At 43.1% G+C, this 18815-nt stretch overlaps 1 protein-coding gene across 1 annotated transcript in view; it reads left to right on the top strand.

Annotated features, from left to right (window-relative positions):
• The window catches only part of thsd7ba (thrombospondin, type I, domain containing 7Ba), a 149305-nt gene that overhangs the window by 59869 nt on the left and 70621 nt on the right, over window positions 1-18815 (top strand). Inside the window, exons 9-11 of the mRNA XM_073845928.1 lie at window positions 764-879; window positions 4110-4242; window positions 6789-6892. Coding sequence (XP_073702029.1) covers window positions 764-879; window positions 4110-4242; window positions 6789-6892 — 353 coding nt within the window. The remainder of the gene's footprint in view (window positions 1-763; window positions 880-4109; window positions 4243-6788; window positions 6893-18815) is intronic.

The following is an 18815-nucleotide window of genomic DNA, read 5'->3' as shown; positions in this document are numbered from 1 at the left end:
ATTTAGCTTTGATCACAGGAAAAAAATACATTTTTAAATATATTAAAGTAGTATATTTTAATGCATTTCAGTTATTTTAAATTGTGATAATGTTTCTCAATAATACTGTTTTTACTGTCTTTATCTATAAAAAAAAATCCCAAACGTCTGAATGCAACTGCATACCGCATACTGTATGCTGGGGGAAAATGTGCTTGTATATTGGAAGCTGGTTGACAAATACACGTCATTACACAAAAATATGACTTTTGAACACTGATTGACCAATCAGAATCAAGTATTGTTTAAAACCAAATAATAATCACATTCCATCAGATGAAAAAGTACAGTCTGGAGAGCAGATTGGGCATTCTCTCTTATCTCTCTCTCTTAAGGAATACAAAGGCTCACATAACCTCTCGTTCCCTGTCACTCATACCAAAATAACTCACCTTTACCGTATACTCACTCAGATACAATCAGCTGTAGCCTCTGCTGGTAAGACACAATAAATATTACATCAACTTCCCCTACAATGTGGTTGTGGTCTTCTGTTACACAGATAGTGTCATTGTAACAGTGTTGTATTTGTACATGATAATGTCTGGGTTTGTGGGGTACAGTAAATCAAGCAGTACTTAAAGTCAGCACAGATGATATCTGCACCTATGCTAGAAGGTCAAGGACAGAGCAACTGCAGTGTGAATCAAGACAGCTTATCACTGATCATGAAAAAAATGTTCCTTCTCTCTGTTTTATATGTTTGTGTGTGTGTGTGTCATAGGTGTCCAGAATCTGCCCGACCAGACACCATTCAACCCTGTTTACTGCCCTGTAAGAAAGATTGCATTGTGACTCCTTTCAGTGAATGGACAGCCTGCCCTACCACATGCCTGCCAGGTATTGATACAATCTCTTCACACAACCTTTAGCTGTGACATTTCAGTGGTACCTCACTTACAAGGATAGCTCTCCTGAAAATAAAAAGTGTGTTTATTTACTCACCCTCAAGTCTTTCCAAAACTGGAAGCTTTTCATTTTTTCGGTGGATTTTTTTTGACACCGCTCTTACCATACAACAAAACTGTTGAAAAGTTTGGGATCGGTAAAAGTGTTAAAAAAAATATTTCAGTTTCTTGAAGGGATAGTCAAATAAAAAATTGAAATTCTGTCATCATTTACTCAAGCTCAAGTTGTTCCAACCCTGTATGAGATGACATTCATGACATTTTTACACAGTTCTGACTTTTTCATAGAATTGCATGATACAAACTTGCAATTCTGACTTTTTACCTCAGAATTGTGAGATATAAACTCACAATTGTGAGTTATAAAGTCAGAATTGCATGACATAAACTTGCACTTCTGAGAAATAAACTCGCAATTCTGGGAAATAAAGTGAGAATTGCAAGATGTGACATTTCTCAGAATTGAGTTTATTTCTCTTTTTTTCTCAGAATTACGAGAATATATCTTGCAATTATGACTTTTTTCATGCAATTGTGAGTTAAGTCAGAACTGTGAGATAAAAGTTGCAATTCTGAGAACATGTCAGTCTTTTTTCCCCTCAAAACTGGACTTTATAGCTTGCAATTGCGAGTTTATATCTCACAATTCTGAGGAAAAATGTCTGATTGCCAGAACAAATGTCAGAATTGCGATATATAAACTCACAATTGCGAGAAAAAAGTCAGATTTGCGAGATACAAACTTGCGTTTGCGACAGAATTGTTAGATATGAACTTGAAATTGCAAGAAAAAAAGTCAGAATTGTAAGATATAAACTCGCAATTCTCATATTTTTTCTTGCAATTGCAAGTTTATATCTTGCAATTTAGTCTTTTTCCCCATCAAAATTAGACTTTATAACTCGCAATTGCAAGTTATTATCTCATAATTCTGCTGAAAAAAGTCAGAATTGCGAGATATAAACTTGCAATTGCAAGAAAAAAAGTGAGCAAAAAAGCACTTCAACTGTATCATAAAGCGGTTCATACAACTTCTGAACTATGTTCCCTGTCTTCTGAAGCCATGTAATATCTTTTTGAAAAGACTGAAATATAAGTTATTACTAACTGAAAATCCTGGTGACCTAAGCTCTTGAAAGGTCATTATAAACTGTAGTATAGAAAGACCTTTGAAGACCTGTGTTGACTTACTTCCAAGACCGTCTGCTTTTGTGAAACAAAAAAAAAAAAATGTTTTAAAAGACACGGATGAGTCTATCCGAGCATAAGAAGTTGAGCATAAGAACACTTTTGAAAATGTTAGCTCGTATTGCTGATTTGAAATGTTGTTAAAAATTGTTGTAACCCTGGACCACAAAACTAGTCGTAAGGTTCAAGTTTTTGAAATTGAGATTTATACATAATCCAATAATGAATGAATAAATGAATAAACAAGCTTACCATTGATGTATGGTTTGTTAAAATATGACAATATTTGCCAGAGATACAACTATTTGAAAATCTGGAATCTGAGGGTGCAAAAAAATCTAAATATTGAGAAAATCATCTTTAAAATGGTCCAAATGAAGTTCTTAGCAATGCGTATTATTAATGAAAAGTTAAGCCTGATATATTTATGTTGGGAAATTTACAAAATATCTTAATGGAACGTGATTTTTGGCATAAAAGAAAAATCAATCATTTTGACCCATATTGTTGGCTATTGCTACAAATATACCCATGCTACTTATGACTTATGTGGTCCAGGGTCACAAATGTCAAAAAGGCTTATTTCAGAGTAAGAGTTCGCAGAGTAAACTGCCTTTTCAGTAAGAGTAAAAGGGACTTTGTATTAAAGGGAACATTAAATGCAAAATTTACATGGTTTGCATATAAATGTGTCTTAGCAGTGTGTAAACACATTTTTTTAATCCTCAAAAAACCTAAACAATCTCAATTATCAAGCCGTTTTGATTTTCTGAGCAGTATGAGGTCATATTGCTCAAGTCCCGCCCACAAACACTGATGAACTGTCATTTATTAGCATATTCCAACCCTCACCATTTTCTCAGCGCTTGAGCGCTGTAGTGACAACATCAGAGCCACTGAGGACACAGTGGATTAGTTTTGTATTGCCACCAAATACACAAAAATGGAAGCGAGGGGTGGAGTGAGCAGTAGCTCATTATCATTTAAAGAGGCATGCACCGAAACAGCTCGCTGCGAACAGAGCAGTTTTTGACAAGGTAAAAAGGGTGTTGTTTTACAAGACCATTAAGAAATTTTAACCAAAGTGTGTTGCAGACATTTCGTTAAGAGCCTAAAGAAGAAAAATGGGCATCTGATGTCCTCTATAACAATTACATGAGTTTTTGTGTTGACCAATTTAAATGTACTGTAAGTGCTTTTACATACATGATTTTCACTTTAAAACAATTGAATATTTCATTAAATTTGAATGAAAACTACCTTGCCTAATGTTTTTACTCGCACCAACTCTCTCTTATCTAATCATTTCTTTCTTTTCCAAGAAGAAAAAGCATAATATTTGCAGAGTTTGTTATTAGGATGTAGAATTTACTACCTCCATGAGGACAGTGTGTTGATAATGAAAACAGGATTTAGACTTTCACACACTCAAGACTGCTAGGATGTGATGTCTTGCACCTCCGCTGTAAACATGGTGAAGGCCAGACCACATACGTGCGGATCATTCTCAGAGGGGCTTTTCTTACCCACACAACAGTTTTATAACGCTTTAATGAGACTATTAATTGACAATTACTTCCACTAAAGAAATCAGGAGTAAACAGGCATTTATTATGATTGAATCAAACGGCAACATTTGAAGAAATGTTTTAAATAACTGATATCCCCTCTGTAAATAGTGTGCTTTACCCTGTTGGGTCCTCTGTTAATGAGATGGCCTTCTTAATTGTGCTATTATCAGTCTTTTAGTAATTAGCAATGTGTAATGAGCCTTACAACGTCTGTTAAATGAAGTCATTACATCAGCTTAGGATCCATACAGGGAACAGGAAGTGAACTCCACCAGAGAATCATATCATTACCTCTTATCTAAAGAGCTCTTTGAATTGTTCCTGCTGTGGTAATTGCTGTCAGAATTCTAATAAAGTGAAAGATGGCAGAAAGTAATGTTTTCTTTGTGTGTGTACTGTGCAGTGAACAGCAGCGTGCCCTCACAGTCACGATACAGGATCATCATCCAGCGGGCGGCCAATGGGGGTCAAGAGTGTCCAGATACTTTATATGAGGAGAGAGAATGTGAGGCTCTTCTGCTTTGTCCTATTTACAGGTGAATAAACTGCAATTGCACTAGTGGTTTACCTGTTTTTTTCCTAGGTAGGCCAACATTTTGTTTGCCAACACTTTGTTTAGCCTGTTTGGGTTTTGTGGAGTTGATAGTATCAAAACCTTTTACAAATGTGCACAGCAGTTTAGAATCACATGCAATGAAATGCATGAATTAATACATTATACGCCAGTTTGTAAGCTCACAATAATGTCCTTAAAATATACAAGTCACACATTGTTGCTGTAATTTACTGTTCAAGTAAATGCCAAGCTATGTGCAAGTTTCTCCGCCTCATGAATATATGTGAATGTGACTTTTCAGTTGTAATAACTTAATAAACTGTTATTCTGCCAAGTTGATTCACAAATAGAAGCAGGCTGTTTTTTCAACCCAACCCATAGTTATAACAGTTAGCATTTTGTCCCATTAAAAAATGTTAAACGCAAACAGTTCAGAAGGAAATAGCCTGTAGCTCAGGAGCATTGTGTGACACTTTCATGCTTTTATACCATGCAAATAAAGCTCATTCAATGCTTCTGAATGCCTGAAAAGTCACAGTGTTTTGTTGAATAACAGTACCACAAGTCTGCTGAATAACAATGAAGTACAGCTGATATACACTAATGTTTAAAAGTCTGTGGTCAGTAAAAATGCTAAATAATTCTTATTTAGAAAGGTTTTTCATAAATAACAAGAAATACTTACATTATTACAAAATATTTTATTTTAGTTTTAAATAAATAGTGGTATTTTAAATGTTATATCAATCAGAGAATCAACATTGATAATAATGAGAAATGTTTTTTGAGTAGCAAATCAGCATTTTTGCATCCTGATTTTGGATCAGGAATAAATTAAATATTGAATCAAATAAAATGCAGCCTGGTTGAGAATAAAATACATTAAAAAAATTACCAGCCTCAAACTTTTGAATGTTAGCATATTAGAGAATTTCCATACGCCAGTAATGCTGTATGTCATAAAATAATATAAACCACATTTTATTCATTCTTTTATTATTCAGTTTTTTGTTTTGTTTTATGCATGCAGCTTTCATAATCTAAATAGTGCTCTCAAATCGATTAATTGCGATTAATTGCATCCAAAATAAAAGTTTGTGTTTACATAATACATGTGCATTTGCTGTGTATATTTATATTTATATTTATATTTATATGCATTTATATACATGCATGTGTGTACATTTATATATACACTGCCGCTCAAAAGTTTAGGCTGCATTTACTTGATCAAAAGTTATTAAAACATTAAAAAGAAAGGCATTTATTGAAAAATCGTCTCGGGTTACGTATGTAACCTTAGTTCCCTGAGGGAACGAGACGCCGCGTCTAGAAACGCTATGGGGAACGCCATTGGCGGGCCGCACTCTGAACTATGTCTAACAACCAATGAAATGACGGGAGTGACGTCACCGCGCCTGTGACGTCACTCCCGTCATTTCATTGGTTGTTAGACATAGTTCAGAGTGCGGCCCGCCAATGGCGTTCCCCATAGCGTTTCTAGACGCGGCTCGAGTTCCCGGAAGGGAAGTGTATTTTCTAACTTTATAAGTCTTTTCTATCACTTTTTATTAACACATCTTTGGTGAATAAAAGTTTTTTTTTTTTTTTTTTAAAGAAAGAATAAAAATGTACTGACCCCAAACTTTTAGATAGTAGTTCATATTGTTACAAAAGACTTATATTTTAAATAAACACTGTTCTTTTCAATTTTTTATTTGCTAAAGAATCCTGGGGAAAGCACAATTATTTCCAGCACTGATAATAAATCAGCATATTAGAATGATTTCTGAATGATCATGTGACACTGAAGACTGGTGTAATGATGCTGAAAATTCAGCTTTGTATCACAGTTCTTTTAAATTGAAATAATATTTCACAACATTACATTTTTCTGTATTTTTGATCAAATAAATGCAGCCTTAATGAGAATAAGATGCGTCTTTAAAAACCATTAAAAATCTTACAGATCCCAAATTCTTGTGCGGCAGTGTACATATAAATATACACAGCACACGCACATATGTTATGTAAACACAAACTTTTAATATGGATGTGATTAATCACGAACTAGTGAATGCATTAGTTTATATTAACCATTGACCAATCTACTTTCTAGAAGTCAGCATTGACATCTGCCATTGAAATCTCTTGTAATTACAACAATCGACAAGAAACTGTTTAGCATGCTGAAACAAAGTCATTCATTTAATGCAGCACTTCATTACCACTGGTTTATAGGATTTATTCAACAGTGACATTTTTTTTGTATTCACAAGGCAAGACCTGGGTCACATGGAGTGGAAGTCATTATCCAGTGAAAGCCCCTGAATAGAAAGCCACTTAATTCCATGTGTCATAAAAAACTGTGACAGCATCAGACTGGTTAACACTGGTTTAAGCATTGTAGCCATAAGACTTCTATAGATATGCAGTGTCTATGTATTTCAAATGTATTTCATGTTAGCACAGGGCAGTTTTTTTTCAATATCAAACCATCCCTATAAATCTTCATCTCTGTTTTAGATGGAAGACACACAGATGGCATCCGTGTACTCTGGTTCCAGATTCTGTCCAGCAGGGAATGACGGGAGCTAGTGAATCATGTGGTAAAGGATTAGAAATGAGAGGTAAGAGAAGTTTGCTTAATGTAAAAAGGTGGATTTTCATAGTATGCCAAACAGCAACCTGTTGTTGCTCTTTCTCTGAGCTATATGCATCACAGTGTGCATATATGGACGTGTTTATGGTTTTGACCTCTGCTTTGTTCTTTGGCACTGTACAATGTGTGAAGTGTTAATGCAGCTTGCTGCAACCCCCGTTGTGATTATGACAGACTGAAAGTGAAAGCTGTCAAACATCACAGATAATGAAAGAGGAACAGCTCTGCCTTTAGGGCACATGTGGCATGCTGGAAAAAATATGTCACATTACCATACTTTTTGATTTAAAGAGGTTTTGGTTTATATGTTTTTCTGTAATCTTGAATTATTTGATTATTTGAATATGTTTTACAAGAAAATTACTATTTCAGTCTTTCATCTTCAAAATTCCAACTGCAATTCCATGCATTTAACACCTTTTTTCCAGTGTAAACATATTCTGTGTAGAAATCTCAATGTACCCTGACATTTTTGTGCAAATGTCAGTATTATTCCATATATTAAAGCAGAAGTTCACTTCCAGAATAAATAAGTAAGGAATAATTGACGACGGGCCGTAGAATTCTTAGAAAATAAAACATTATTTTCGTAGAATTCTACGGACCGAAGTCAATTATTCCGCTTATACTACGGTTACCACAGCTCAAGACAAAGATCAGATGATATATTTCAAGACATTCGTCCCGTTTTATCCTTAAAATGCTACTGTGAGTAGGATTAATTTCTTACGCAGCTCATCCAACCCTTCGTTGCTAGTTCCAAAACGTCATTTTAGACCTAGTAACGACGCTTGAGCCGTTGATAGCAAACTAATGCAGTTAATAATGAAGTTTAGACCGACCCACAGACAAGCAGACAGACAGAAAAAGAGAGGGTGAGAGAGTTTAAGATCGTAAATTACCTCTCTCAAGTCTGTGTGTCTCTCAAAGGTGACTGGCAGCATCGTCTCTACTTACAGTTAAACTTTCAGTTCATTTTCTTCAAGAACACGCCGTTGTTACCTTGCGTGTGAGAACTCATGTCGTTTTTAAGTTGTTAATCGTCAGAGCAGTGCTAACAACATTAGCGCGAGTGCTAATTGTGTGTGTGTGCGTCTGTGAGTGAGAGAGAGAGCGAGAGAAATAGAGTTTGTGCTTTCCGTATATAATAAAACGTAATATTGTGGAAAATCATGGAATAAACTGTCGTTTTTTTATCCTGTTGTTTACTGTGTTTATTAGTTTGGCCAGTGTCATTGAAGGTTTTGGTTGTTTTACAGTTTAGGGCTGTAAGGACCTTTGAAATAACTGAAATCGTGTGGCGAAGTGATTTAGACATGTACTGCGGTCGAAAGCTGCCTGGAACTACGTTCGCTGTGCGTTTCCCTGAAAATAATGCACACCACTAGAACGTTCGTCAGCCAATCAGATTCAAGCATTCAACGGCCCCGTAGTATAATTCCTAATAATTTACTCACCCTCATGTGATTTAAGATGTTCATGTCTTTCTTTCTTCATTTGAAAAGAAATTAAGGTTTTTGAGGAGAACATTCCACGATTTTTCACCATATAGTAGACTTCAATGGGGATCAACGAGTTGAAGATCCAAATTGCAGTTTCAATGCAGCTTCAAAGGGCTCTACATGATCCCAGCCAAAGAATAAGCAGCCATTTTATTAAATACACTTTTTTGACACTGTTTTATTTTAATTACACTAACTGTAACAGGGAGTCGTTCTCTTTTGCTTGGATAATAAAAACAAAAAACGAGATATATATTTTGTATCACCATTCAGTGTGTAAAAAAAAAAGAAAGTAGCTCTCTGGTGAATGTTGTGTGTTGTATATACATACCTGTAATGACCGAGAACAGTGCAGTCTTTAATGCCTCCTTCTGCAGCGGACCACCCCCTTCATGTTGAGTTTGGGCATGAGGGAATTTTTAAAACCCTAAAATATAATACAGATTGAGGTGGTTAACAATTGTACATTTATGATTTGCGTTGTAATTTATTAAGTATTGACGCAACAATATTTGATTAATGTTACATGTTTTGAAGGCTTTACCTGTCCAGCATCCTTCTGGCACTGTCTCTGTCTCTGGCACTGGCAATGCCAGTGTCAGGCAGGTAGTATTATATGCGTCAGTGTACAAATGTCCAAAATTGTCTGGCACAACTGTTTTCATAACAACACAGCTGCTGTAACTAAAAAGTACACACATTAACCTCAAATGTATATGGCATAATAAGTTAACCCCTACCATATTTATTACATTGTTTTCTGATTGTAGCATTTAATTAGGTTTTATTTCTGCATTGCAGCTGAGCCTTTTGCATTATTTTAATACTGCCGCAAACATTTTAGAATTTAATAGTTTATATTGCCATTATTAATCATTTGTATTTTTTAAGATTTTGTAACAATTTGGAAGTTTCAAACTAAATCTTATTGTGCTTGTACGATGACAAAGATGTTCTATTCTATTAGCTCAGACATAAATTCAATATAATTGTTAAAATAAATGATTGACTTTGTCAAAGATGAGAGCATTAGTAAGGAAATGTTGTTATAGAGAGGGTTGTTTTTTCCATTGCTGCCCGGATTTCCTCATTTTCCAGGTGCTCTTCCAGATGTTGAAACTCCTCTTCAGTTTGTCCAAGTCTTCTGAGTGTGTTCACTTTTGCCTCTTCTTGCGCTTGAGCTTGTAAACACATACAAATGATAAACTTTACTCTATTATCTATTAAATTTTGCAGTTAATCCTCTGATCACATGCATGCCAAACCCTGAGGCCTAGTCACGGATACGATCTGCTCCCTTCACTAAAATGTCACGGTTCCTACACATGATAAATACTATAAACCATGAACACACAGATACTTACTGTCATGATCTGGGCTGTGGGGCTCCCCTCAGCCACCTGAGGTCGCTGTTTTCCCTTCCCTGCACACACATCCCTAATTGTACACTCCTGTCTAGTCGTTATCACTGATTACACGCACACCTGTTCACAATCACATCTGGTCTATAAGAACACTCATTTCCCACTACTCATCCTGGCTGCATTGTTTCCTGTTGGTTTGTATTTTGTGTCCCTTGAACTCTTGCTCCAGTTTTGCTCTTGTTTTTCGTGTCGTGTTGTGCCGTGTTGGCCTTTTGTTTGTTTGTTTGTTTGTTTATTGTTCATTAAAATCTTTCCCTGCATTTTGGACCCAGATCTTCTCTGGTACGGACGCGGCTGTGACTGCTATCTCCGTGCCTGACGCGGCGGTGTCCGCTATCTCCCTGCCCGACGCGGCGACGTCCGCTATCTCTGTTCCGGACGCGGCGGTGACCGCTCTCTCTGGTACGGACGCGGCTGTGACTGCTATCTCCGTGCCTGACGCGGCGGTGACCGCTCTCTCTGTTTCGGACGCGGCGGTGACCGCTCTCTCTGCTCCTGACGCGCCGGTGACCGCTCTCTCTGCTCCTGACGTGCCGGTGACCGCTCTCTCTGTTCCGGACGCAGCGGTGACCGCGCTCTCTGTTCCGGACGCGGTGGTGACCGCTCTCTCTTTTCCGGACGCGGCGGCGACCGCTATCTCCGTCCCTGACGCGGCGGCGACCGCTATCTCCGTCCCTGACGCGGCGGCGACCGCTATCTCCGTCCCTGACGCGGCGGCGACCGCTATCTCCGTCCCTGACGCGGCGGCGACCGCTTTCTCCGTCCCTGACGCGGCGGCGACCGCTATCTCCGTCCCTGACGCGGCGGCGACCGCTTTCTCCGTCCCTGACGCGGCGGCGACCGCTTTCTCCGTCCCTGGCGCGGCGGCGGCCGTTATCTCCGTCCCTGACGCGGCGGCGACCGCTCTCTCTGCTCCTGACGCGGCGTTGACCGTTCTCTCTGTTCCGGACGCAGCGGCGACCGCTATCTCCGTCCCTGACGCGGCGGCGACCGCTATCTCCGTCCCTGACGCGGCGGCGACCGCTTTCTCTGTTTCGGACGCGGCGGTGACCGCACTCTCTGCTCCTGACGCGACGGTGACCGCTCTCTCTGCTCCTGACGCGGCGGTGACCGCACTCTCTGTTCCGGACGCGGCGGTGACCGCTCTCTCTGCTCCGGACGCGGCGGTGACCGCTCTCTCTGCTCCTGACGCGGCGTTGACCGCTCTCTCTGCTCCTGACGCGGCGTTGACCGCACTCTCTGCTCCTGACGCGGCGGTGACCGCTCTCTCTGTTCCGGACGCGGCGGTGACCGCTCTCTCTGCTCCGGACGCGGCGGTGACCGCTCTCTCTGCTCCGGACGCGGCGGTGACCGCTCTCTCTGTTCCGGACGCGGCGGTGACCGCTCTCTCTGTTCCGGACGCGGCGGTGACCGCTCTCTCTGTTTCGGACGCGGCGGTGACCGCTCTCTCTGCTCCGGACGCGGCGGTGACCGCTCTCTCTGTTTCGGACGCGGCGGTGACCACTCTCTCTGCTCCTGACGCGGCGTTGACCGCTCTCTCTGCTCCTGACGCGGCGTTGACCGCTCTCTCTGCTCCTGACGCGGCGTTGACCGCTCTCTCTGCTCCTGACGCGGCGGTGACCGCTCTCTCTTGTCCGGACGCGGCGGTGACCGCTCTCTCTGTTCCGGACGCGGCGGTGACCGCTCTCTCTGTTTCGGACGCGGCGGTGACCGCTCTCTCTGCTCCTGACGCGGCGTTGACCGCTCTCTCTGTTTCGGACGCGGCGGTGACCGCTCTCTCTGCTCCTGACGCGGCGGTGACCGCTCTCTCTGCTCCTGACGCGGCGGTGACCGCTCTCTCTGTTCCGGACGCGGCGGTGACCGCTCTCTCTGCTCCGGACGCGGCGGTGACCGCTCTCTCTTTTCCGGACGCGCCGGTGACCGCTCTCTCTGTTCTGGACGCGGCGGTGACCGCTCTCTCTGCTCCGGACATGGCGGTGACCGCTCTCTCTGCTCCTGACGCGCCGGTGACCGCTCTCTCTGCTCCTGACGTGCCGGTGACCGCTCTCTCTGTTCCGGACGCAGCGGTGACCGCGCTCTCTGTTCCGGACGCGGTGGTGACCGCTCTCTCTTTTCCGGACGCGGCGGTGACCGCTCTCTCTGTTCCGGACGCGGCGGTGACCGCTCTCTCTGGTACGGACGCGGCTGTGACTGCTATCTCCGTGCCTGACGCGGCGGTGTCCGCTATCTCCCTGCCCGACGCGGCGACGTCCGCTATCTCCGTGCCTGACGCGGCGGTGTCCGCTATTGGGCCTGACGCGCCGTTACACGGGCCTGGCCCGCCATCCCTCCCCCTGACTTGCCTTCCTCCGTGCCTCCTCCCTCCAGACTTAGGGAACGTCTGGGAGCCGTTCCGTGGGGAGGGGGTACTGTCATGATCTGGGCTGTGGGGCTCCCCTCAGCCACCTGAGGTCGCTGTTTTCCCTTCCCTGCACACACATCCCTAATTGTACACTCCTGTCTAGTCGTTATCACTGATTACACGCACACCTGTTCACAATCACATCTGGTCTATAAGAACACTCATTTCCCACTACTCATCCTGGCTGCATTGTTTCCTGTTGGTTTGTATTTTGTGTCCCTTGAACTCTTGCTCCAGTTTTGCTCTTGTTTTTCGTGTCGTGTTGTGCCGTGTTGGCCTTTTGTTTGTTTGTTTGTTTGTTTATTGTTCATTAAAATCTTTCCCTGCATTTTGGACCCAGATCTTCTCTTGTTTCACGTGACACTTACATGACCTATATCCTTTATCGTTTGTTGTTCGCCCGTTGCTCTCCGACAGGTAACCAATAGGTTACTTGCATAACCCCAGTTCTCTGATAGCATTAAGTGAGGTGTCTCACTATGGGATACGCCCCTTCCGCGTATTCCTCAGAAGCCCAATTCCATTACGCCAGCCCCAATTGGCTGGCAGACATGACGTTGCGTCCGGGAGTGGCTCCCCTCCCCTGGTATAAAAGGAGCAACACAACGTCATTACGACATTCAAAACAAGCACACCTCTCCTCGCTTCACACAGCAAGGAGGGTGATCTGGTGAGACACCTCACTTAATGCTATCAGAGAACCGGGGTTATGCAAGTAACCTATTGTTCTCTTTCAAGCATACGTTTCGGTGTCTCACTATGGGATATCCCAACTCCCGTATTGCCAGTAGCCTGTCCCAAAGTCTCTGCCAACCAAAATAAAGTGTACCAGTAGGGCTGGTTAAGTCTATACTCATGATCCCACACTCAAAATAGCATGTGCAAAAGTTTGAGCTGTGACATCCAGTTTATAAAACCTTGCAAATGTGTGCTGTGATGACCAACTCGCCGCTTCACAGATATCCTGTATCGAGACCCCCTTAAAGAGAGCCCATGACGTTGACATTCGTTGACTGGTTGAGTGAGCACGTAAACCGGATGGAGGTGTGAGCCCCTTACTAGAATATGCAAGGGAAATTGCCTCAACTTTCCCCTGGACAGCAGATCTGCACCCCGGTTCATGATACCCTGTACGTGCGTCGCCCTCAGTGACAGAAGATTGATATTGCTCCACAAAATCAGTTTGCGTGCCAACATGTGTAAGGGGAGTGATCTGAGACCTCCCTGTCGGTTTATGTAAGCCACAACTGTAGTGTTGTCCGTTCTCACGAGGACATGACATCCTTTTAGAAAAGGAATAAAATGCTTCAACGTTAGAAAAACGGCCAGCATTTCTAGGTAGTTTATGTGACAGTGGATCAGATGGTGACCCCATCTCCCATTCACTGCCCTGCCCTCGTAAATACCCCCTTGACCTTCCTGGCCTGAACAACGCCCATGGGTACCCCTTGCACCAGAAAGGACGGGTGCCGCCAATGATGCAGTGCCAAGACCGCCGCTGACGTCACTCTCACTCTCCTCCGGGAGTGCCGTAACAGATCCAGTCTCAGAGAGGCTACCCATCGTTGGAACTCTCTCATAAATAGTCTGCCTAAAGGAATGACTATGAGAGCTGAGGCCATCAGACCAAACAGTCTGAGGCATGTGCGAAAAGAAACATTGTTCTCTCTCCGAAATTCGGCCAGGCATTGCGTAAATTTTATTACTCTGTCTTCTGACAGTCTCGCTCTGAATGTCACTGAATCCAGTAACAGCCCCAGATACGTTATTGACTCTCTGGGGACCAACACACTCTTTTCTGTGTTTAACTTTAGTCCCAGTTTCTGTAGATGTTCTAGGAGCATTGCTGTGTGTTCTCTCGCTTTGTGTTCCGATTGAGCTGTCACCAGCCAATCGTCTATGTAGGTAGCGAGACGAACACCCTTCTCCCTGATCGGAGTCAGTGCCGCTTCTGTACATTTCACGAACACCCTCGGGCTGAGGGACAGGCCGAAGGGAAGAACTAGATATTCGTATGTCACACCAAGGAATGTAAACCTCAGAAATTTCCTGTGGGGTGGATATATTCTTATGTGAAAATACGCATCCTTCAGGTCGATTGAAGTAAACCAGTCGCCTGGGCGCACTAATTTTAGAAGTGTAGAGTGGGTGAGCATTCTGAACTTGTACTTTCTTAGGTATTTGTTCAGTGCACGAAGATCTAATATGGGACGAAGTGCTCGAGACCCCTTCTTCGGGACTAGGAAGTATCTCAAGTAAAACCCACTGTGGCTTTCCTCGGGCGGAACTTACGGGGGGGGGGGACTTTATTAAAAACTTTATTAAACTGTGAGCGTGAAAAGTGCTTGTGACTAGTGGTTTGGTGTGCACCACTGCACCATCTCTCGTTCTCTTCACTGCTCTGCATCCCCTGTGCCAGCTTGGCGCTGATTTCCCCACAGAACATCTGTGAAAATCCGAACTCGCTGAACGCTGAACAACTGAGGGTCGGGGTTAAGCGAACGGGGGGGCTGTACGTCCCCTTCCCTCAGGAAGATCCCCTCAAACAGCCTTCTTCTTCCTCCTCACCACCTGGGTAGGATGAGGAGCTGGCTGGTCCGTCTGCACCGGTGCAGGCGGATAATTTTTCCTGGGCCAAGCGGGTTTCTGCTCTGGTGCTCAGCTCTGACCTGCTGCATTCATACGCGGTCTTTGACGTCTAGGAATGCGAAAGCTGGGGGGTGGGCGAGCTGTGACCTGTGCAAAGGTCTGCCGAGGAGGTGGAGGTGGCGCAGTCTGCGTTTTCCTTGGCATACAGAGCTGCAGAGCCTCGTCATCTATCTTTTTCTCCTAGCATCTCTTCTGCATCCGTGTCAGCGCTGAGCCGAAAATGCCTTCTGCGACGACCGGTGCATCTAAAATGGCCTCCTTTTCTCTATCTGAAAGATTGGCCAGATTAAGCCTCTCTTGTATTACCATCGTGGCCATGGCTTTTCCCGCAGCCTGAACGGCACATCTCTGCAGACGAAGCAAGAGGTCTGTGACGACACAGATTTCCTCCCACTGTGCCTGACTTGGCGTGTCAGACACCTCATCCTGCAGCTCCACTTGGTATGCGGTTAGCAGAGAAATAGCGTTCAGGGCCCGAGCCAAGAGCGACTGCTTTGTATGCGCGCTCCGTCATGCTTGACTGGAAGCGGTCTGCCTTTGAAGGCAATGTCGGGTTCGCAGCCGCTGTGCGCTTTGGGTGCAGGTGCGCGGCTACCAATGTCTCCATGGGGGGCATGCGAAGAAGGCCTACCTTCTCCAACCCCTCCACGTCAAGGGCAGATCCCCCCTGCACAGGCATTTTACTAGTGAAAGGATTGTCCTTCCAGGTGACAGAGAGCTCCTCCAGAAGCTCTGGAAAAATTGGAAGGAGTTGCCTCGCTGCCCGTTTAGCTCTCGGCAGCCGCTTGCCCTCGTAGCGAGACTTTGCAGTCTCCGCTACTACGGTCGGCCACGGAATATTGACTTTCCCCGCAGCGCGTTTGCACACGTCTTGCAGGTCAACACTAAGAAGCGGGGAGGATGGTGCCCCGCCCGCCTCCTCCTTGGGTTCCGCCGTAACGAGGAGCAGTTGTGCCGATTGCGTCGGGGGAAGGAAAGGGGAATCCTCGAATTCTTCCTCCTCCTCAGAGAGGAGAAAATCCGATTGCCCTTCCTCCTCAAATTCAAACGCGTCCTTCTCCTCCTCGTCCATGCTAAGGACACCTGGCAGAGGGACACATGCATCCAGCTGTTCGCCCCACGATAGAGCTGCCGTGGTGGGCAACTCCAAAGGAATGGCTACCTGAGGGGCGGAAACCGGAGCGGGGCTAGCTGACATGAGGGGATCCTGGCCAGACAAGTTAGCTTGGCGTGCTAACCTGCGACGAAGGCTTTTCATAGTGAAACGAGCGCAATGCTCACACGAGCCGGGACTTTCGACCGCCATTTGGGCATGTTTCAGCCCAAGACATGCAGAGCAAACTTGGTGTGTGTCTCTGCACGAAATTTTATTCCGCATGAGCAAAGCCGCGGATTTCCCTTGCTAGCTTGGGTAGTCTGCATCGCTGCAGCCATAGTTGTGGTACCAAATGACCCTAACAATGAGCTGGAGTGCTGATTGAGGGTGTAGGCGCAAGCGGCGTGGTGGCCAACAAGTCGTCTATTAGCAGTACCAAGACACAAACCAGCAACCAGTGTGGAGACTAATTGATGGCTGTACAACCTGAGTAGACTTCTGGTGTGAAGCGAGAAGAGGTTTTTGAATGTAGTAATGACCTTGTGTCGCTCCTTTTATACCAGGGGAGGGGAGCCACTCCCGGACGCAACGTCATGTCTGCCAGCCAATTGGGGCTGGCGTAATGGAATTGGGCTTCTGAGGAATGCGCGGAAGGGGCGTATCCCATAGTGAGACACCAAAACGTATGCTTGAAAGAGAACTTGGTGCTCTCTCGTGAAAAAACAAAATTCAAAACAGTGGAAATGATTATCGCGAGATCTTGCAGCAGCGATCTCTATTGACTTTCAAGTATCGCGTTGCCAGTAGTCATGTCTCAGTAGGACCACAATTGCCATCTAGTGGTTGGGAATTGTAATTGCATATGTATTTATAAAATGAAAGACAGTAAAAATATTGTATAATGTGTATGAATGTTACATTTAACAGCTTGGAGGATGTATGACATCATATTATCAAATGCAAGTAAACTTTTAAAACAATATTAATTCATTGTCATTATTCAAAAAATTTAGACAATTCATGTTATTTAAATTACGAAAATAGCCCATAGACAACAATGTGCAAAAATAACTTGTGCACACTGCATAGGATTATATGTGAAATTCAAGTGCACAGCTTCACCTAATGAATGATTAATTTGTTTACTTATATCATTTATAATATGAATAAGAGAACAACACAAATAAACTTCAAAAGAAAGTATTCATTTCCAATAAGTAGAGGTGTGACCTCGGCATCCTGGCCAAATTTGCCCATTGGCCTCTGACCATCATGGCCTCTGAATCATCCCCATATTCCGATTGGCCTCATCACTCTGTCTCCTCTCCACCAGTCAGCTGGTGTGTGGTGGGCGTTCTGGCGCACTATGGCTGCCGTCGCATCATCCAGGTGGATGCTGCACACTGGTGGTGGATGAGGAGATACCCCTGACACTGTAAAGCGTTTTGAGTGTCTAGAAAAGCGCTATATAAATGTAACGAATTATTATTATTATTATTAATATCGGATTTTTGATTTTGATTTTTTCAGGAAACGGTCAGACTAGAATAAATAGCAACACAGTAGCTAACAAAAAACAATAGAAATTGCAAAACAAAAATTAAATAAATAATCCAAAGTTTTAACAGTATGTGTAACGTTAGGCTAAAACATCTAAATATTAGATCACTTTCAGATGAGCCGTCAGATGCTGAGGCGACCCAGGACGCATAACAGACTCTCCAGTAATCATGGTATTTAGTGCTTGTAATAGCTCTTCATCAAAAATCAGCTGCCTTCTTTTACTCATATTGACTTTATGAAACTGATAACCACTAATTCAGTGAGTAAAAGGTGCTGCCTAGCAATGTACAATGTAAAAACATAACCGGCAAGATAGCGCGAAAAATACACGCGTTATATAGTGGGTAAATTTAACCCGCACTGGCGCTTTTAGGTATAAATTCTCAGTTTTTCGATCTGCTATTATCTAAACACTTAACACTTTAACACCAGGTGATTTTAAATTACAACATTTTAGTAAAAGTCAATGACTGGGAGACTTGAGTGTTTTACTGAAAATCTGTTATGTACATTTGAATAACAGATACGGGTAAAATTTACCCCGTGGCGGTTCTAGTGTTAATAAAAATTACATATAATGTAAATGAATGCTAATTTAAAAGTTTCAAAAGTTTACTTACATTTGATAATAGCTGCGTGGGCGAAAATTACATGTAAACGATTTTAAGATTTAAGATTTATTTTGACTATAGCCAAACTGCTAAAATTAGACCACAGATTGCCTCGATTTCGCGGGTGGGCTAAAAGCAGACTACATGTAGCCCGTTAAAATCAGAGCTAAATCGTGGCTACATATAGACCATGTTATGAAATGACACTTTTATCTTTGTAGATATTGTTGACACATCAAACATGATTGTATATCAACAACTTTATGCGCTGCCTGACCAAAAACTACAGTGAATCAGATTGGACTATAAGTGGACTACAAATAGCTGGTCGGACTACGAGCTAAACCGAGGCTATGCACAGGCTATGCATTAAACATGTCAAAGAAATTAAACCAAACCCTGTGTAAACACCTTTGACTTTGCTTCCATGATAGAACATCATACATCTCACGAGTTATTTTGCCAAAAAAAATTTGATGTATTCAAATTCAAGGTTATTTGGGCTAGAAGGGGATTACAAATAGCCGGACTATATCGGGTCTATAGTCAACCGAGGCGGTGAAATGACGGCCTTTGCTTGCTGGGAAAGGTCACTCATGAAGTAGGCCGAAGTATCAACCCACTGTTTACAAAGTGAACTTGCAA

This window comes from Garra rufa, chromosome 8 (genome assembly GCF_049309525.1).
Source record: "Garra rufa chromosome 8, GarRuf1.0, whole genome shotgun sequence".
Classification (NCBI taxonomy): domain Eukaryota; kingdom Metazoa; phylum Chordata; class Actinopteri; order Cypriniformes; family Cyprinidae; genus Garra; species Garra rufa.
Note: the sequence above shows the minus strand (reverse complement) of the source record. Positions and strands in the feature narration are given on the sequence as shown.